The sequence below is a fragment of the Lemur catta genome, chromosome 3, assembly GCF_020740605.2.
Source record: "Lemur catta isolate mLemCat1 chromosome 3, mLemCat1.pri, whole genome shotgun sequence".
Classification (NCBI taxonomy): domain Eukaryota; kingdom Metazoa; phylum Chordata; class Mammalia; order Primates; family Lemuridae; genus Lemur; species Lemur catta.
In genome coordinates this window covers 28,757,645-28,774,512 of record NC_059130.1, presented here as the reverse complement: position 1 = coordinate 28,774,512, position 16,868 = coordinate 28,757,645, and the positions used below count along the sequence as shown (strand labels likewise).

The following is a 16,868-nucleotide window of genomic DNA, read 5'->3' as shown; positions in this document are numbered from 1 at the left end:
GGGGTGAGGAGTCACTGCGCATGCTCCAGGGACCAGCCTCGAACAGCGCCCGTCGGGGTAGGGGGTGGGAAATAGTTCTCCCCACGTGGTTCTCGAAGGGCGGTGGGGGGGGGGTTGGGTAACATGGAAGGGTATTTGTGGATGCAAGCATTTCTTATATTCTTATTTTTCACTGGCTCCTAATCTTTCTCAAATAAAGCGAGAGGTTAGTTTCAGAGGAAGATGGGCTGTGGGTGGGAGCCCTACATTTTGAGTTGGGCAAGAGTCCACGGGAGATGTTGAGCCAATGATCATGGGGCAAGGAGATTTGAGGAACATGCCCTCGAGTTGACATAAATGGAAAAGAAGGCAGAGGTGGGCTATAGGCTATAGGCCATGGGCCCAACGACTTGAAGAGATAAGCGCAGCTTGTACAGAGTGGCAGCAGATGTACCGGTTACAGGGAAAGCCTAGGGACCAGGGCGGTGGCTGAGGATGTTCTTCGACGCATTATTTCCTCCCTACCGGAAGAGGGCGCTGCGTCCAGGCGCCGAGAGAAAGAAGACCGGGAAGGTGAAGCAAGGCCGCGCTGGGCGCTGACGCATGCGCACAGTTAATTGCGCCCGGTTCGGCTCCCCTTTCTTGGCCAGAGGCGCCGACTGGACTCACGGCCGGGGCATGATGGGTAACGGGACCGGTGGGATCCGCGGGACAAGCTAGAGGGGTCTGGAGTTGGGCCAGGCAAACTTTCCTGGTCCTCTCCCGGCAGAGCTGACGTGTCCTGGATTCCAGGGAGCGGGCATTCCCTCCGGATGGGAGGGTTCTGGGCGTCCGGGGCTACGGAATACCTGGGGGTCGCCGCGGGGCGCGGGGAGTTCGGGACTGTGGCTGCAGTTCCGAGAGTGCTTGCAAGTGGTCGGCCCAGCCAGCCCCGGGACCGGCTGCATCTGCCTGTGGCTCCTGGAGGGAGGGCCGAGCCTGACTCTGTCGCTTCTTTCCATTCCTCCAGTGGTGGGTACAGGCACGTCGCTGGCGCTCTCCTCTCTCCTGTCCCTGTTGCTCTTCGCTGGGATGCAGATGTACAGCCGCCAGCTGGCCTCCACCGAGTGGCTCACCATTCAGGGGGGCCTGCTTGGCTCCGGCCTCTTCGTCTTCTCTCTCACTGTATCCTTCCTGCGGGGGGAGAAGGAGGGCCACGTAGGCTTATACTCTTCCCCTTCCCCACACAGTTTCTCCGTTGCATGCCCTGTTCCTTAACTTCCTCAACCCAGGCCTTCAATAATCTGGAGAATCTTGTCTTTGGCAAAGGATTCCAAGCAAAGATTTTCCCTGAGAGTAAGTGAAAATTAGAGGTTCAGTATCTGAACCTTCTCTTTAGCCTCCCCCAAACATGATACTGAATCTCCAGGTGCTTAGGTGGTAAAGGTTGTTAAGGAGAAATACATTTACTAAAACTGAAGACAGAAGACACTTTTGGATCCAGCACGTTATCTGGCTCCTGGAATTGGAGCTGGAAGAGAAGGCCTGTGAAAGCAAGAAACATGGTTAGATTCTGGCCGGCTCCCAGGGAAGGTTTGAGGGGAACAGGCAAGTTTGGGCTGATGTTTTACATCCATCCAAAGGAAAGTGTTCTTTTTCCCCAGCTGAAGAAGCAGCAGGACCAAGTTCACTGATTGTGAAATTAACCCAATAACAGTGAATTCTGTTTATTTGAGGGGATTGTGAAGAGCCTAAATATGAGATACACCAAATTTCTATGGCAGCAGGAATCCTGACCAAATTAGAATACTTTAGATTATTTTCTGTTTAGAATAATCCTTGTTAATTGCTTATTTAAGCAAGAATTGATGATTTAATTATTTATGGAGAATTAAGTTCATAAAGCAAATTAGGCATCAAGGCCAGATCACCTAAGGAATGCCCCATGCTCAAGAATTCACAGCAGATGGAATCTCATGTGAAACCTTCATCTGGTAAAACAAAGATCTGTCCCTGTTGCCCTCATTTCTTTGCCCCAGTCTAGGTCTTGCTCTCTCCACCTAGCCCTTTTGTACGCTTCCAGAGCTCCTTCCAAGCAGCAGCCTCAGGACTTCTCTCTGTTAGATTTTTTGTTTCCATGTGTATTGTCTTCACTTGCTTGTGAAAGAGACCATTGTTGTGGAGCAAAGTTCTGGGCCCTCTTTGCCTTCCCTGCTGTCTGAAGCGGGGCAGGTGGGGCCCTGTTTGCCCTTGCTTTCTGCCCTCCCACCAGCTCTCCCATCCTATTCCAGATGTCCTCAGATCCTTTCCTGCCTCCATTGACAACCATATCCAGACACTCTGCCCTCCAACCTGTGTCTAGGGAGAGAGACCCTCAACTTCCACCGCTTGTCAGCCAGCTTAATGAATTGATTTTTATTGGCTGCCTTCTGTTGGAAAGGCTTTAATCCTCTTCCCCAAATGGGAGCAAACCTTGCCCTTCAGGCTCTGCTATCATTTTTCCTTTTGCTTTTTATGGGAGGAAAGCCAGCATAGGGAAGTTAAGTGCCACTTGGGGCAGAGCTTGTAAAAAGCATGCATCTCCTACCTTCGTGTCCTAGGCCATCATTAAGGCCACCTCCTGCTGTTTTCTTACCCTTCCAAGCAGGTTGCCCAAGATTCAGAGAGCCGTAGGTTTCTCCTAGACTCCACATACAAATGCCTGGTATTTCCATTCTGACCACTACACTCCTTGTCTCTTCTTGCCTCCTTAGTTCTCCTCTGCCTCCTGTTGGCTCTCTTTGCATCTGGCCTCATCCACCGAGTCTGTGTCACCACCTGGTATGTACCTGACAGCTGGGTAAGTGGTGCAGCATCCTCTTCTTTGGCACTGGATCCTCCTGTATTGGTGTCGGACCTTTCCCCCCACACCTCCCCTCTGTTTTCCCTCTTTTGCCCTTCCCCATGTTCTTAAACCTGAGCCTGAGTTCTTTCCCCAATGCTAGTGTCTGCCTTAGGGGGCACCATGCTGGCAGCATGCCCAGTGATGCCATGACCTTTCTGTCTTCACCCTGTAGCTTCATCTTCTCTATGGTCGGTCTGTACTACATCAACAAGATCTCTTCCACCCTGTACCAGGCAACAGCTCCAGTCCTCACACCAGCTAAGGTCACGGGCAAGGGCAAGAAGAGAAACTAACCTTGAATGTTCAATAAAGTTCGTTCTTTTTAGCTCTGTGAGCTGTGATATGTTGTGAGCCTCATCTGCCAGTACCTGCTTGGGTGTGCAGAATGTGAAGACAGTTTGGCACCTACTCTTTTCAGTCCTTGGGGATGGTGAGCTTTTCCTTCCTTCAAGATACTTTTTTTTTTTTTGGAGACAGAGTCTCACTCTGTTGCCCAGGCTAGACTGCCATGGTGTCAGCCTAGCTCACAGCAACCTCAAACTCCTGGGCTCAAGCGATCCTCCTGCGTCAGCCCCGAGTAGCTGGGACTACAGGTGTGCACCATCAAACTGGCTAACTTTTTTCTTTTTTTTTTTCTTAGTGGAGATGGGATCTCACTCTTGCTCAGGCTGGTTTCGAACTTCTGAGCTCAAGCAATCCTCCCACCTTGGCCGCCCAGAGTGCTAGGATTATAGGCATGAGCCACGCACCTGGCCCCAAGATTCATTTTTACCAAATTAAAAAAATTTTTTTATTTTATGGAAACAATCTTGCTCTGTTGCCCAGGCTGGAGCACAGGTGGTCTGATCATAGCTCACTGCAGCCTCAAACTCCTGGGCTCAAGTGATCCTCCTGCCTCAGCCTCTGTAATAGCTGGGACTACAGGCACGTACCACTGCACTGGGTTCATTTTTACCAAATATTTATTGAGTACCATCAGTACCAGGAGTGGTATATACTTAATGTGAGAGTCTAATCATGGAAGAAAAGTACATGAACGATCTGCAGTCTTGACCTTTGGGGAAAGGGGTAAAGGCTGCAATGAAGGAAGGCCTGCCTGTCAGAACTGGATGGGATCTTAGAACAGAAAAGTAAGGGCAGGGAAGGCCCCTGACCCCTACACTGTTCTATGGCGTTCCTTACAGGGACTTTGCTACCCCAGCTGCCCACCCTGGGCACATGAGCCCTCTGCCCCTTCTGCTGCAAGTGGGAATTTCCTACTGATGTTGCCCTTCTGGCCTCATCTATTCTACTGCAGCACAAACAGGCCTGTGTTTAGAATGCCTCCCCGGGTTGGTCACTGCCCCTAACCTCTCAGTTCTGGTACCTTCATTTTTTCTCCTATCATAGCCAAGACACTAAGAACTACCTAAGTTTTAGCAAAGTATATGAAATGTTATAAAAAGGAGCAGGGACACCATCTTCTCAGCCAGCCTTGATGGAAATGAGGCAGGTAGCTGCTCAGGTCCTGTCCTATCTGTGCTCTGTCATGAGGAGCAACTATGTGCAGAGTGCCTGTCCTTTGGGGGCACCTAGGCCCCCTCCTACTGGATGGTGTGGGCTTTGCGGTGTACACTGCTTCTTGGTCAGCTTTGTATTTTCTTTCGTTTTCTTTTTTGAGACAGGGTCTCGTTCTGTCACCTAGGCTGGAGTGCAGTGGTGTGATCATACCTCACTGCAGCCTCAAACTCCTGGGCTTGGGATCCTCCCATCTCAGTGTCCCTAAGTAGCTGGGACTAACAGTCACATGCCACCATGCTTGGGTATTTTTTAAATGTTTTGTAGAGACGACGTCTCACTATGTTACCCAGGCTCTTTTCAAACTCCTGGCCTCAAGTGATCCTCCTGCCTTGGTCTCCCAAAGCACTGGGATTACAGACCTGAAACACCATACCCGGCCCAGCTTTGTATTTTCCACAGTGCCTGATAAGGGACAGTAAAGACTGGTGGGTTGGTTGAATGAAAACCTGCCCTTCCAGAACAAAATCCTGTACATAGGACATGCCTAAGTTAGGGAATAAGGCCTAATGGAGCTGAAGAAGTGAGTCAGGGGAGTTCTGGTCAAGGATTAGAGGCCACCCCACCCCACTCCATCTTTGGCCAGAACCCCAGACCCTTTGCCTTTCTATAACCTGGCTAAGGGAGGGCTAGGCAGTTTGTCCAGGATGCCTGCAGAGGGCGCTATGAGCTCACGTTTTTCTCCTGGAGATACAGCAACACTCCCTTGCAAGCCGGCTCTGAGCGCTGGGGAGGGTTGTAGCTGGGTCTGTGTGTGGAAGCCAACCTTGGAGGACCCGAAAGACTGGTCCAGTTGGGAGGACTGAAGCATGAAGCAAGCCTTGTCTTCTCCCTCTAGGCTGGGAGTTAAGACAGAGTTCAGTGGAGATCGGAGGCTCCCAGAGAGAATGGCAGTTCTAGGCTCCAATTCACCCAGTGATGGGTGAGGGGGGTGGTGGTGGTGGTGAGGGGCGTTGTGATATGTGGGCCCCTCTGGGAGAGGAAGGGGAGGTTGTCCAAAACAGGCCCCAGACCTACAGGCAGGCTGGTTTGGTTCTAGGTCTCACTGTCAAACCTTGACTTTCTCCTAACCTGGAGTGGGAGCAATGGGCCCAGGGCCAGGTCCCAGTGGAGGTGACCCCAGACACAGCCTGGGGATCCTGGGGATCTGGCCAGCTGAGTGCACCATGCCTTCCACGGGGAGAGCTGGCTTGGGTGGGGCCAGGCAGCGAATATCACCTCTTTGGCTAGGGGAGGGTGGGGAGAAGCTGGACAGCAGGTGCCAGGGTAGTGCCAAGATATCTGGGCACTTGCTGCCACCCACTGCATCGGCACCAGGGGCAGCAAGTGGGCTGGGAATAATGACCCCTTCCTCAGGGAATAGGTGCATTTACAAGGCAGGTTGGCGACAACCTCTGCTCTCCACCCAGCCTATCTCTGAGTGCTTAGTTGCAGGCTGCCTGCACCTGACCTGCCAATTAACCCTGGCAGGGGTATCACAGCCACCTAATCACCATCATTAAGTAAGGGGGCATGAGCTCCCGGAGACCTGTGGATGAGAAGGGCAAAGGTGCTAACCTCTTGGCTCTTAGACCCCTGGGGCTCTGCTCCACCACGGAGGCTATAGGCCTGGGGGAGAGAGGGGCGTCTCCACCCCTGGAGGACAGAGGGAAGCCAGATGTTTCCTCCTGCTCCCTCACACGTGGCCCTGACACCCGCCGGCACCCGCCACCAGGTCCGGAAACAGGAGTAAATAATACAGGGGGAGGGGGCTGTGGACAAGAGTGCAGAAGCTCTTTAAGGCAGAAGGTGATGCCACTGGAGGAGAGGGCAGTGGGAAGGTGAGACCAAGGGCAAGCAGGCTCCCTAACCCAGGCAGAAGCTGGACTCCCCTCGGACTGGCACTAGCATGAGGGACAAATGGCATTTAGGGCATGCCAGTGGGTCAGGGCGGGGGCTGGGGGCGCCTGGGGCAGGCAGGGAGGGGGAGTCCGCGCCAGGCCTTGGCTCCAGCCCTTTCCGGCCCTTATTGTCCTTGGTGAGAACAGGACGCTGTCCCGTTCCCACTGCCTGCCCCACTGCCTGCCCCACCCCCCCAGCTTTGCTCCCCAGGGGCTCGGGAAGGATGTTGGGAAACAAGAGAGAGCCAGAGACCCATAGAGACAGAGATGCTGAGAGACACAGAGACAGATACAAAGGGGAAAGGTTCCATCAAAAGCAAGCATTGAAGCTCATTGTGAGCAGAGCGGGGCCTGGGCTCTGTGGGAACCACGAAAGAATGGGAAGCCGGGAGGCCCTGCCCTTGGGGCCCTCCTGGGCTGGCCTGCCCTGCGCACACTCCTTGACTTAGGGTCACTAACTTCTGCCTCCTAAGCAAACAATGGTTGGCACCCTAGTACAGACACTGCTGGGGGCACTTAATTGCTCCACTTTAGGTACATTTCTTCGCCTTCCGCCCAGCACACTGGAAGTTCCTCAGGGGATAACACCAGGATCAGGTTCCCAAATTCCACCCCCACCCCTCCCAGGGCTGAGAGCCAGCTGGCCACACAGAGGTTGCACTGTAGATGCTATTCTGTTGAGTTCCTGAAGAGGCAGAGAAGTTCCCAGTTGGCCCTGGAGTTAGGCACCCCAATCACTTGCAGCAAAGGGTCAGGTGTGAACCCTTGTAGGCCTGACCACTGATCGGAATTGGAGTTTAGAGCATTCCCCTGCGTTTGAAAAACCAGCTGTTCCCGCTGCAGCCTCTGTGGTGGGCCTGGGGCAGGGTGGGGAGCTCCTGGGCCCACAGTTCTCACTCAGCAACTGCTCCCTTGGAGACAGATTCTCTAAAAGATGGAGAGAGGCCAAGGTCCCTCCTGTCTGTTGAGGGTCCAGATACACTTTAAAATGAAGAAAAATAGGCATGTTTGTAGTTGACAAACTAACATTTTTTAACACAAAGTTACTATATGTATAATAAAGAGAAGGGAGAGAGTTCCTCAGGGGGCAGTGCTAGGATCCTACATGTAGAGGAACACACACACTATTGGTTCTGTTCCTCTGGAGAACGCTAATACACCCTGTTTTAGTAAAATGGGGTAAAATGAAAGAAAGGTTAAAATAATCTGTTCAAGATTATTCGCATTGACAAATGAAGGCAGAGCTGGAGTTCAAATTCAGATCCGCCATATTGCTTAACCAACATGGCTACAACGCATGGTTGCGCCACACCGTCTGGTCCCTGCCACCCCTCTGACCTCATTTCCTTGTTCTCTTCTCCACACTCATTCAGTCCATCCCACCCCCGGCCTCTGTGTGTCCCCTGTGCCAGGTATGCTTCTGCCTCTCGGCCTTTACACTTGCTGTTCCCACACCTGGAATGCTCCTCAGCAGATACCTACCTACATTTCTCCCTCCTCCACACCGTTCAGGTCTCCATACAAATGTCTCCTTCTCAGAGAGGCCTTTCTGACCTGCTGTATGACATACATAGTATACCCCATCGCTCTCTAGCCCCTTATCTTCTATGCTTTTCTTCATAATACTTCTCACTACTTGATATATTAAGTATTTATTTGTGTCTTGTTTGTCTCCCTCCACTAGAATAAAAGCTTCATCGAAGGCAGAGAATTTGTTGTTTTGTTCCCTGGAATGTTGCTTAGCACATAGCAGGTGTTCAATAAGTGTTTATTAAAAAAAGAAGAACCAAGAACCTCATTAGCAGCACACCGCTGTTACACTTTGAGCTGCTTATTGAAACTCAGCTTCTACCCTGCATCGACTCCAAATTGCTGAATCTCCAGAATGAGGCAGATGTTCCTCTCAGCTGCCCAGGATTGTTCCTGGGTCCCTCTTGGTCTTCCCTGGGATACCTTCCTTAGGAAACTCTGACTCACCGCAGCCCCTTCTCCAATTAGCAGCACAATTCCTGACCCACCATTTCCTTTTAAAGCCTGTCTATAATTTTGTAAGTATGTGTTTTTGTTGATTACATGTGTGTCTGTCCTGATGCCCCTATGGAACTGTGGGTGCCCTGAGGGCAGGGATGAAGTCAACACAACCTGACTACCTGGAACCCTCTCCAAGGACCCAGTAATCACCTTGGCACCTGTGGGCACCCAGAAACCCCTACTACCTGACGTGACATGTACAGGTGCACATGGGGGTCTCTCACCCCTGCAAGGGGTGGGAACCACTGACCTAGGGACCAACCCCCCTAACACAAATACTTTTAAGGGGTCTTTAATCACCTGACCCTGGCCAGCTTTTCCAGCCTCATCCCCACCACTCCCGCCATGAAGCATTCTTTGTCCCAGAGACAGCCAGGAAGGATTACTCACCATGAACTTTCATGCCTCCATGCCTTTGTTTAGGCTGCTCCCTCGGCCTTGGATCCCCCCTCCTCCCACCTGAACAACTCTTACTCATCTTTCCAGTATCAACTCAGGCTTCTGGGCCTCTATGAGGCCTTCCCCCCAGATAGTCAATCCTCTGCTTCTCTATGTTCTACTTAATTTTGCATATTGCTCCACCTTCAGTACACTAGATTAAGGAGTTCTCAGATTTGGAATTTGTCTCCCTCTGAAGCCAAACCTAGCAAAAGGAGAAAACCCTAAGAAACATGAGCTTAGCCATCTGCAGAAGTAACCTACCTCAGGAGATGGTCAATGATGGTGGGGTGGGGGGAACCGCAGGGACTAAGGAGTGTCCTCAGCTCTGAGATGTAACTAATGACAGCTATTCATAACAACAAGAGTAACTACCATGGATCGCATACCTCCCAAATGTCATACATTGTTTTAAGCACCCTACCTACATTATCTCCTTTAATTTTGAGAGCAACACTCTGGAGGAGGATCAATTATTGGTTCCATTGTACAGCCAAGAAAACTGAGGCTCAGAGAGGTTAAATTACTTGCCCAAGGTCACATAGCTAAATAAAGGAAGAAGCCAAAGCCAGGAGTCAACCCCAGGACAACTGGGCTCTAAAAGCCCAAATTTTTAGCTCCCAAGCTGCACTGCCTCTCATGCCCTGCTGTAATCACATGTACTTCATCCTGCTGCGGCAGCAAAAGAGTCTGCAAAAAGACTGAAGAGAAAGAAGTTCGACCACGAGAATCTGCTGTCTTTTGTCTAGTGCTATACCAGGCCAAATATCCTGCGTCTGGCAGGCTGGAGTCTTTGGAGTAGTTATATTTCCTGGGACCAGGAAAGCTGGGTTAGTTTTTCGGGAGACCATCTGATGCTAAACTGTCCCTCACTCATCTTACATTTATAGAAACCCTGCTGGATTTCTCACACTGTGCTTGATCCCGGAGTTAACAATGGCCCTGGTCAGGACAAGCAGGGAAACAAAACCCTGCAGCTCAACATGGTTATTGCCTTCTGCAAAAGAGAGTCAGTGGGAGCACAGAGGAGGGAGATAGTGGCCAACTCTGCAAGACAGGATCAAGGCCCAGGAAAGCTGCCTAGAGGACATGATGCTTGAGCTGAGCATTAGAGAAATTTGCACCACATTTTCTTAAAGCATACTTAGGGTTTCACTTTCTACATTAATTTTTTTTAATGCTCTGTACTAAGACTGTGAATCTGCAAATTGGTATAATAATATAATGTGTGAGGTTGAAGTCTAACTTAATTTTTTCAAATGGTAAGCTAGTTGCAAGTGCTATTCAAACAATCCATCATTCCTCACTCATTTGAGGTGCCACCTCTATCATATGCTAAATTGGTACACATGCTTGACCTATGCACTTTTTATTCTGTTCCATTGATCTAGGGAAGGAGGTGCTATATTGTTGTGATAAAGTGTGCAGGCTCTGGAAGAAGATTGTCTAGGTTATGCCTCAGTTTCCTCTCTTTTGAAATGGAGATAGTAGTATGTATTTCATATGGTTACTGTGAAGATTGACTGAGATAATGCCCAAAAGGCACTCACCCCAGTGCCTGACACATAGTAATCAATCAATGAATGTCAGCTGTTATGCTGACCCTACCTACCCATTCCTGTACCAGCCACACAGTAGAAGGAAATTGCTAAGAACATAGTTTGGAGTCTGATGGCACAGCCCTGATACTTACTATCTGCATAACCTCAGGCAAGTTACTTACCTTTTACCCTCTCTGTGTCTTGATTTCTTCATTCAGACATGGGGATATAAAAGTACCTACTGCAGTGTGTTGTGAAAATTAAACATGACCGTGTCACACAGGGTAGGACACATAATAGCTCTTTAAAGAATGTTTACTCTTCTGCTGATGATTATCATAACTTTATAATTTATCATCTATCTTTATGTGTGCTAGGGAAAGCCCCTCCTCATTATCTTTCCCCCCCAAAAAATATTCTGGGGAGTGGCAGTCTTTCAGGGCCAAGTCTACTGTGTGTGAGTAAAATAGAATTCATGGATCTGCAAAGCTGATGTCCAGCCCCTGAAGTGTGCCAATATTTGAAAGTCATTGTGACCAGTGAGCAACCAGTAGGATTTGGTGGGATGGGGGTGGGGGGATACAGCTAGTGTTAGGGCTTTGAAGCTCATATAGCAGGCTTCTAAAATGTTTCCATTTGCCTTAATTTTTATTTTAACAAAGGAATTTGTATAGTTTTAAAATCCAACTAGTTCTACAGAGCTTTTAATGAAAAATAACTGTCTCCTGGTACTCTTCTACCCCTACATATGTACTCCTCCATACAACCACTCTCAAGTTGCTAGGCTGCTGCTTCTGGTACTTGCCTCTGTATTTCTAAATAACATACTTATATTATTATTTCTTTTTTTTTCTATTTTAGATATAACTAATTGATTCCCTACTATAGAAGTTGAGGATTTTATTCTCTCTAATATCAACTCTCCTAATATACTTCCCTCCTCTCTATTTAACTATATCCCAATATTTATTAATATTAATAGTTAAATCAATACTTAGTTGTTTACATTATGGCTGTGAAAATATTCTTCACAGTTGAGCCATTTGTGTTTGTACTAAGACTGTGAATCTGTAAAAACTGCTTTTGTTAACATCAAGGACATAGAGTTGAGAAACTTAGTTTTCTAAAATCATAGACAGTCACAAACTTTGCTCTCTGAAATCAGTCAGTGAGAAGGGAGCATCCCACCTTGCCTGGAGGTCTGAGTCATGTGGATTACTTTAACACAGAGAAGTAGCTCTGATTTCCAAGCCAGGTGCAAAGTTTCAGACAATGGTTGACAGTGCAGCTGCTTTCCTGATTCCTGCTTTCTGCCTCCACCCCAAGAGGGGTTGAGTCTCTTAGCATCTCTGTATCTCCGAAGTCTATTGTGGCAATCAAAAAATGTTCAGTGCAGCCTGAACATCTTACATTTATCTTAACTCTACAGTTTGCAAGTGGACCCTCAGTCTACTTCTCAGCCCAGACTTCTCATTGATCCCTTTGTTATAGTCACTTTTACCCAAAACACTGCTTCATTTAAATTTTACCTACCCAGGAGTGGCTACTTAGCCCCAGCTATCTGGGAGGCTGAGGCAGGAAGAGAGCTTGAGCCCAGGAGTTTGAGTCGAGCCTAGGCAATATAGCAAGACTTCATCTCAAAATAAAAATAAAGAAATTTAAAAAATATATATATTTTACCTAAAGTCAACCTTTTCCCATATTCTGTAATGACTCTGTTTCTTTGTTATGAGTTGCCCCACAGTTTCTCTGGTGTGTGCTCTCTCTCCCAGCAAGTTAATAAACCTAACTCTGTCCAACTACAGATGTGGTCTTTATCAGACAGGATTTTATTAATTTTCTTTCCTTTCTTTTATAACTGTTTTATTTTAAGTTGATAATTGCCTAACCTTTTCTTTCACTTGGTTTTCTATTATATATATTAATCATGAATTCATCCCCAAAACTTTTTGAAAGAATTATATACCTTCTCTTAATGTTTTAAATGCATCAGGTAATTCCTCTGATCTGGCACATTTTTAAAAGGACATCATCCTGGAGCCCCACTTTCTGTAGCTCCAAGGTATATTGTTTGCACCTCTGCGTTTCTTTTGAAAAACACAACTACCTCTGTTCTAACATTAATCTCAAGGATTCATGGTTAAGTTGTCAATGCAACTGCTTCCTTGACTTCTGTTTGTCCCCTTCACCCCAAAAGGCGTCGGGTCTTTTGGCATCTCTGTATCTCTCCAGTCTATCGAGGTATCAAAACATGTTCAGTCCAGCCTGGGCAATAATATAGCAAGACCCCGTCAAGAAAGGACGGAAAGAAAGAAAAGAAAGAAAGGAAGGAAGGAAGGAAGAGGAAGGAAGGAAGGAAGGCAGGAAGAAAGAAGAAAAGAAAAGAAAAGAGAAAGAAAGGAAAGAAGGGAAGGAAGGAAGGGAGGGAGGGGGAGAGAGAGAAAGAGAAGAAAGAAAGAAAAGGAAAGAAAGAAAAGAAAGAAAGGAAGGAAAGAAAGAAGGAAAGAAAAGGAAGGAAGGAAGGAAGGAAGGAAGGAAGGAAGGAAGAAAGAGGGAGGAAGGAAGGAAGGCAGGAAGAAAGAAGAAAAGGAAAAGGAAAGAGAAAGAAAGGAAAGGAAGGAAGGAAGGAAGGAAAGAAAGAAAGATGTTCCAAAGAGTGAATGAGTGACTGACAGAATGAATGAATAGAATTTCTGCGCTGGAGAACAGAGTTGAAGGGGAACCACATGACATTCCCACCTTGTTGCAACGTTTAAGGGTGTCTCCTCAGGCTTTCTACAAGCCCCACGCCAGCTTGGAGCTGGGGCCCGAGGTGGGGAAGCAGCGTCGAGGGCCCTCCACACCCAGCCGGCAGTTTGCCGAGCACAGGGGGCTGAGTACCACCCAGACCAGGACGGCGGCCGCCATATGAACTACAACTCCCAGAAGGCCGCGCGGAGGCGGAGCGGGAGCCAGGCAGGACTTCCGGACGCTGACGCCGGGCCGCGCCGGGAAGGGGAGTCGCGGGGCAAAGAGGTAAGTGTATGTTGAGGGCTGTAGGGAGCGGGCGAGGAGGACTAGGGCAACGCGGAATGGGTCTCAAATGTAGAGCGGGTAGCGAGGTGGAAAGGACTCTGAGCTTTGCTTTCTCTTTCTGTAGTGGCCATGACGAAATTAGCGCAGTGGCTTTGGGGACTGGCGGTCCTGGGCTCCACCTGGGCGGCACTGACAATGGGAGCCCTGGGCCTGGAACTGCCCTCGTCCTGCCAGGAGGTCCTGTGGCCACTGCCCGCCTACTTGCTGGTGTCCGCTGGCTGCTATGCCCTGGGCACTGTAGGCTATCGCGTGGCCACTTTTCATGACTGTGAGGACGCCGCACGCGAGCTGCAGAACCAGATCCAGGAGGCCCGAGCCGACTTAGCCCGCAAAGGACTGCGCTTCTGACACCCTAACCCCATTCCTGCCTGGACAACCCTCCTTCCTATTCTCCATTAAAGAGCAAGTTTATTTTCTAACTCTGTTTAGTTTGAGTAAGGAGAGTAGGAATTGGGGATTCTGTGCACGATCCAGAAGAGAGGTGGAAGACCCACCTTCCTGAGGCCATCTCTGCCTTTATTTTTGCATCTTATTGGTCTTCCCCATGTTTTCCTCCAAAGGAGGCAAAGACTGCTTCTCAAGCTCTCTCAGGATGGAAATGCCATTTCGCTTTCCTGGTCCTTTTAACCCTGTAAGAAGTACTTGAAGCCTGACTTCCAATCTTCATAACATCTAAGCTCTGTTCTTTTTAAGACCTTCCTGAGTCTTTCCCACCTCTTGGTTCTTTCTGACGCCTTTTCTGAGCCAGCCCTACCAGCTTGAGAATAACTGGATCTGCCCTTGACCAAACCAGGCAGGTTGAAAATCACGAATAGAGAGTGAACCACGATGGGCAGGGGTGGGGAACACTTTATTTTAAGGCATATTCTAAAGCTGTCACCCCAACCTCAAATTTAAAAAAAAATAATCTCTCTGAAAAATAAAAGTGATTTAATCTCCTAGGTCCCACAGATCATCTAAGTAAAGCTGCTTTCTTTGGTCCCTCTATTCTCAAAGTTGTCTTTTATTCCCACAACCCACTGCACCTGGGGAGTCGGTCAGCAGGACCCGCTGAAACAAGGAGCTCTTTGGTATCAAATTGGTATTAAGGTGTCCAGTGGTCAGGTGGGCTGTCTCAGGTTTGCAGGAGCCGGTAGTTCCTGTCTTGTTCCTGGGGGTACTTCCAGAAAAGCCAGAGGCGGATAAAGCTGGTGAAGATTCCTGGAAGGTTGGGCACCTGAAATCACAAGGACTGCTATGAGGAGAGAAACGAGTTTTCCACCTTGCATACCTGTGACCCTATCCCTATTCTGCTTACCATGATGTAGGGATCTCTGAGTCGAAACCCATAGAGGGACCAGGAGGCAGAGGTAAGAAGGGTAGCAATGGTGAGTGAGAAGGAGAGACATTGTGTTGATTTAGTCTGAATGACCTTGGCCTGTGGGAAAGAATGAAAGACACTCCTGGCCCAGTCACATAGTAAAGCTTTCACTTGCCTAAAAACTTCCTTAGGAAAAAGGTCAAACACCCTCCCTGATCTGTCACTCAACCCTTCTTTCATGCCTCCCACTCACCCACTTCTACTGCCTTGTCTCCTTCCAGGATTTGGGTCTCCCCTTCCTCTAGAGTATAAGCTTGTCTTTGGCTATGACAGCTGGCCCTTCTTATCTACCCTACCTCCCTGGACACCCCCACTCACCAGGTCAGCCAGTGGTGAGAGGTACATGCTGATGGTGAAGACACTGCAGAAGAGGCCCAGCTGCTGAAGCCGGGCCTCAGGGTCGGGCACCAGGAGCCCAAAGTAGCCATAACCCAGGAGAAGGACCCCTAGCAGGGTTGCAGTCTGTAGCAGCACAGCACGCTGCAGGGGAGAGAGCAGCCTTACTTCCAGATGTGCCAGGAGCACTCTGACTTCCCTGCTACAATTAATTCATCCTGCCCTCTCCCATGCTTCAGATGGGGAAGCTAACCTTTGTTTAAGCCTCCAGTATTGCACTTGTCACAGCCCCTTTCTAACCAGTGATGGGAAGTCTTATACACCCAGAACACTGGAGGCCTCCAGGGGAGGGAAAGCTATCTTTCTTTCTGTGAGCTTGGCACAAACAAACAATAGGAGCTTAATAAGTGCTTGTGTGATTCAGTGGGGAGGCAGAGCTAATCATCTCATTCTCACCCACTGGCCCTGGCTCTGAAAGAGATACCAAAGACAAAGCCCTTTCTCCTCAGCTTGTTGGGCAGAAGTTCAGGGCAGCACGAGCATCTCAGGCTAGGTAGAGCTACCAGCCTTGCCTGAAGGCTGGCTTCATGGAGGAAGAACTGCAAGGCTGGAGGGGCCTTCCAGGAAAGGGTGTCAGTGCCAGCCTGTTATAGTCTTCCAAGAAGTAGTGTTTGCCCAAGGCAGGGCATGCAGCAGAGAAGTGGGTCCAAGGGAGGGCCTCTACCTTTCGAGGGCAGTAGTGCAGATACACAGAGATATACAGGGTCTGAAGCACAGCACCCACTGCGTTGACGACGATGAGGGTCCCATCTCCCTTCAAGGCCCCATAACTCAGCCAGCCCAGGTTGCTGCAGGGTGGAGGGGAGGGACATGGCCCGCGGGGTTCAGCGTGGGAGGGGGACCCAAGGGGTCTCTTTCACGCTTCTCCTACCCCTCCGCCCACCTCCCTCAGACAGCCTTTCCCGCCGCAGCCGTCGCCCCTCTCACTTGACTTCCGTGGTGAGAAAGGGCAGGAACTGGACGCTGTCCACGCTCCGGGTCATTCGCATATGCCTGAGGTCCGTGCTGTAATGGGGCCCCGAGAGGGATGAAGGGTGGGCAGGGAGAACCAGGGTGCTGGGGGAGATTCCCGATGCCTGTCATCCTCCCCAGACAACCGCAGACCCTCCCCCAGCCCCCCTGCCTTCTGCCTCAGGCTGAATGATCAGCCTCGACCTTGTACCCCGGTCCCCTCGACGCGATTCCACTTTGACCCCAGGTTCCGGACGCAGCCCGGTGCTGTGGCCACGTCTCTAAACCCCTTTCTCTTTTCCTGACTTCCCGGTCCTGCCCCAGCCCAGCCCGGCCGCGCTCTCACAGGCCGGTGGAGAACATGCCGAGGGTGAAGACCACGCAAACTCCGGATAGGAGCGAGTCGAACACACCACCCGTCTCCATCACGCCCAGAGTCGGATCCCGCGCCCAGCGCCCCGCGCCAGCCGTCTGGCCCGGACCCGGGACGCCGGAGCCCCGCCCCGCGCGCACGCGGCTCCGCCCCCGCGCGCTCGGGCCGTCCCTCCGGAAACCGAAGCGAAACCCGGCCCTCCCCTCGAACGCCGAACCGGAACTCGGGCCCCGCCCCGCCGCGTGCCCCCGGGGCTGTCCCGGTTCGGGTTGTCGCGCCGCCGGCTCCCAGTGGTACTGGTTCGGACCTTGCCCTCCGGATCCTGGTCGGTCCCCTTCCTAGGGCTCGGCCGACTTTGACCCCGGCACCCGCCGCTCCTCACACTCCGCCTACCCTTGGATCATCTAGCCCCCAGCCTCAACTC

General features: G+C 50.2%; 3 protein-coding genes across 5 annotated transcripts; 2 read left to right on the top strand and 1 right to left on the bottom strand.

The window, feature by feature from the left end:
- The first annotated feature begins 125 nt into the window (after positions 1-125).
- On the top strand, positions 126-3,167 carry KRTCAP2 (keratinocyte associated protein 2). The gene is made up of 5 exons (XM_045545266.1): positions 126-664; positions 989-1,143; positions 1,251-1,314; positions 2,712-2,778; positions 3,015-3,167. The coding sequence occupies exons 1-5, from the start codon at positions 583-585 to the stop codon at positions 3,133-3,135; spliced, it is 489 nt and encodes a 162-aa protein (XP_045401222.1). The 5' UTR covers positions 126-582; the 3' UTR covers positions 3,136-3,167.
- A 10,058-nt stretch (positions 3,168-13,225) lies between these two features.
- Positions 13,226-13,783, top strand: DPM3 (dolichyl-phosphate mannosyltransferase subunit 3, regulatory). Its single transcript, XM_045545265.1, has 2 exons — positions 13,226-13,304; positions 13,429-13,783. The coding sequence occupies exon 2, from the start codon at positions 13,434-13,436 to the stop codon at positions 13,710-13,712; it is 279 nt and encodes a 92-aa protein (XP_045401221.1). The 5' UTR covers positions 13,226-13,304; positions 13,429-13,433; the 3' UTR covers positions 13,713-13,783.
- A 414-nt stretch (positions 13,784-14,197) lies between these two features.
- Positions 14,198-16,585, bottom strand: SLC50A1 (solute carrier family 50 member 1). 3 transcript variants are annotated; one of them, XM_045545261.1, is made up of 6 exons: positions 16,418-16,584; positions 16,048-16,125; positions 15,785-15,908; positions 15,043-15,204; positions 14,662-14,781; positions 14,198-14,580 (listed from the first exon to the last, which is right to left on the bottom strand). In XM_045545261.1, exons 1-6 carry the CDS (start codon positions 16,495-16,497, stop codon positions 14,479-14,481), a joined length of 666 nt encoding a protein of 221 aa, XP_045401217.1. In that variant the 5' UTR covers positions 16,498-16,584; the 3' UTR covers positions 14,198-14,478. The 3 variants fall into 3 exon arrangements, with proteins under 3 accessions (XP_045401217.1, XP_045401218.1, XP_045401219.1); XM_045545262.1 differs by lacking the exon at positions 14,662-14,781 and having other exon boundaries at positions 16,418-16,585; XM_045545263.1 differs by lacking the exon at positions 15,043-15,204 and having other exon boundaries at positions 16,418-16,585.
- Positions 16,586-16,868: the final 283 nt, after the last annotated feature.

What these genes read in the sequence shown, in the direction of transcription:
- KRTCAP2 (XM_045545266.1), top strand. Translation starts at nt 583, where the DNA reads ATGCGCACAGTTAATTGCGCCCGGTTCGGCTCCCCTTTCTTGGCCAGA. An exon ending in TCTTCGTCTTCTCTCTCACT is followed by an intron (nt 1,144 to 1,250) that starts GTATCCTTCCTG and finishes TCCTCAACCCAG; the next exon opens with GCCTTCAATAATCTGGAGAA. An exon ending in CGAGTCTGTGTCACCACCTG is followed by an intron (nt 2,779 to 3,014) that starts GTATGTACCTGA and finishes TTCACCCTGTAG; the next exon opens with CTTCATCTTCTCTATGGTCG.
- DPM3 (XM_045545265.1), top strand. Translation starts at nt 13,434, where the DNA reads ATGACGAAATTAGCGCAGTGGCTTTGGGGACTGGCGGTCCTGGGCTCC.
- SLC50A1 (XM_045545261.1), bottom strand. Translation starts at nt 16,497, where the DNA reads ATGGAGACGGGTGGTGTGTTCGACTCGCTCCTATCCGGAGTTTGCGTG. An exon ending in TTTCTCACCACGGAAGTCAA is followed by an intron (nt 15,909 to 16,047) that starts GTGAGAGGGGCG and finishes TCCACCCTGCAG; the next exon opens with CAACCTGGGCTGGCTGAGTT. An exon ending in TGCACTACTGCCCTCGAAAG is followed by an intron (nt 15,205 to 15,784) that starts GTAGAGGCCCTC and finishes TCTCCCCTGCAG; the next exon opens with CGTGCTGTGCTGCTACAGAC.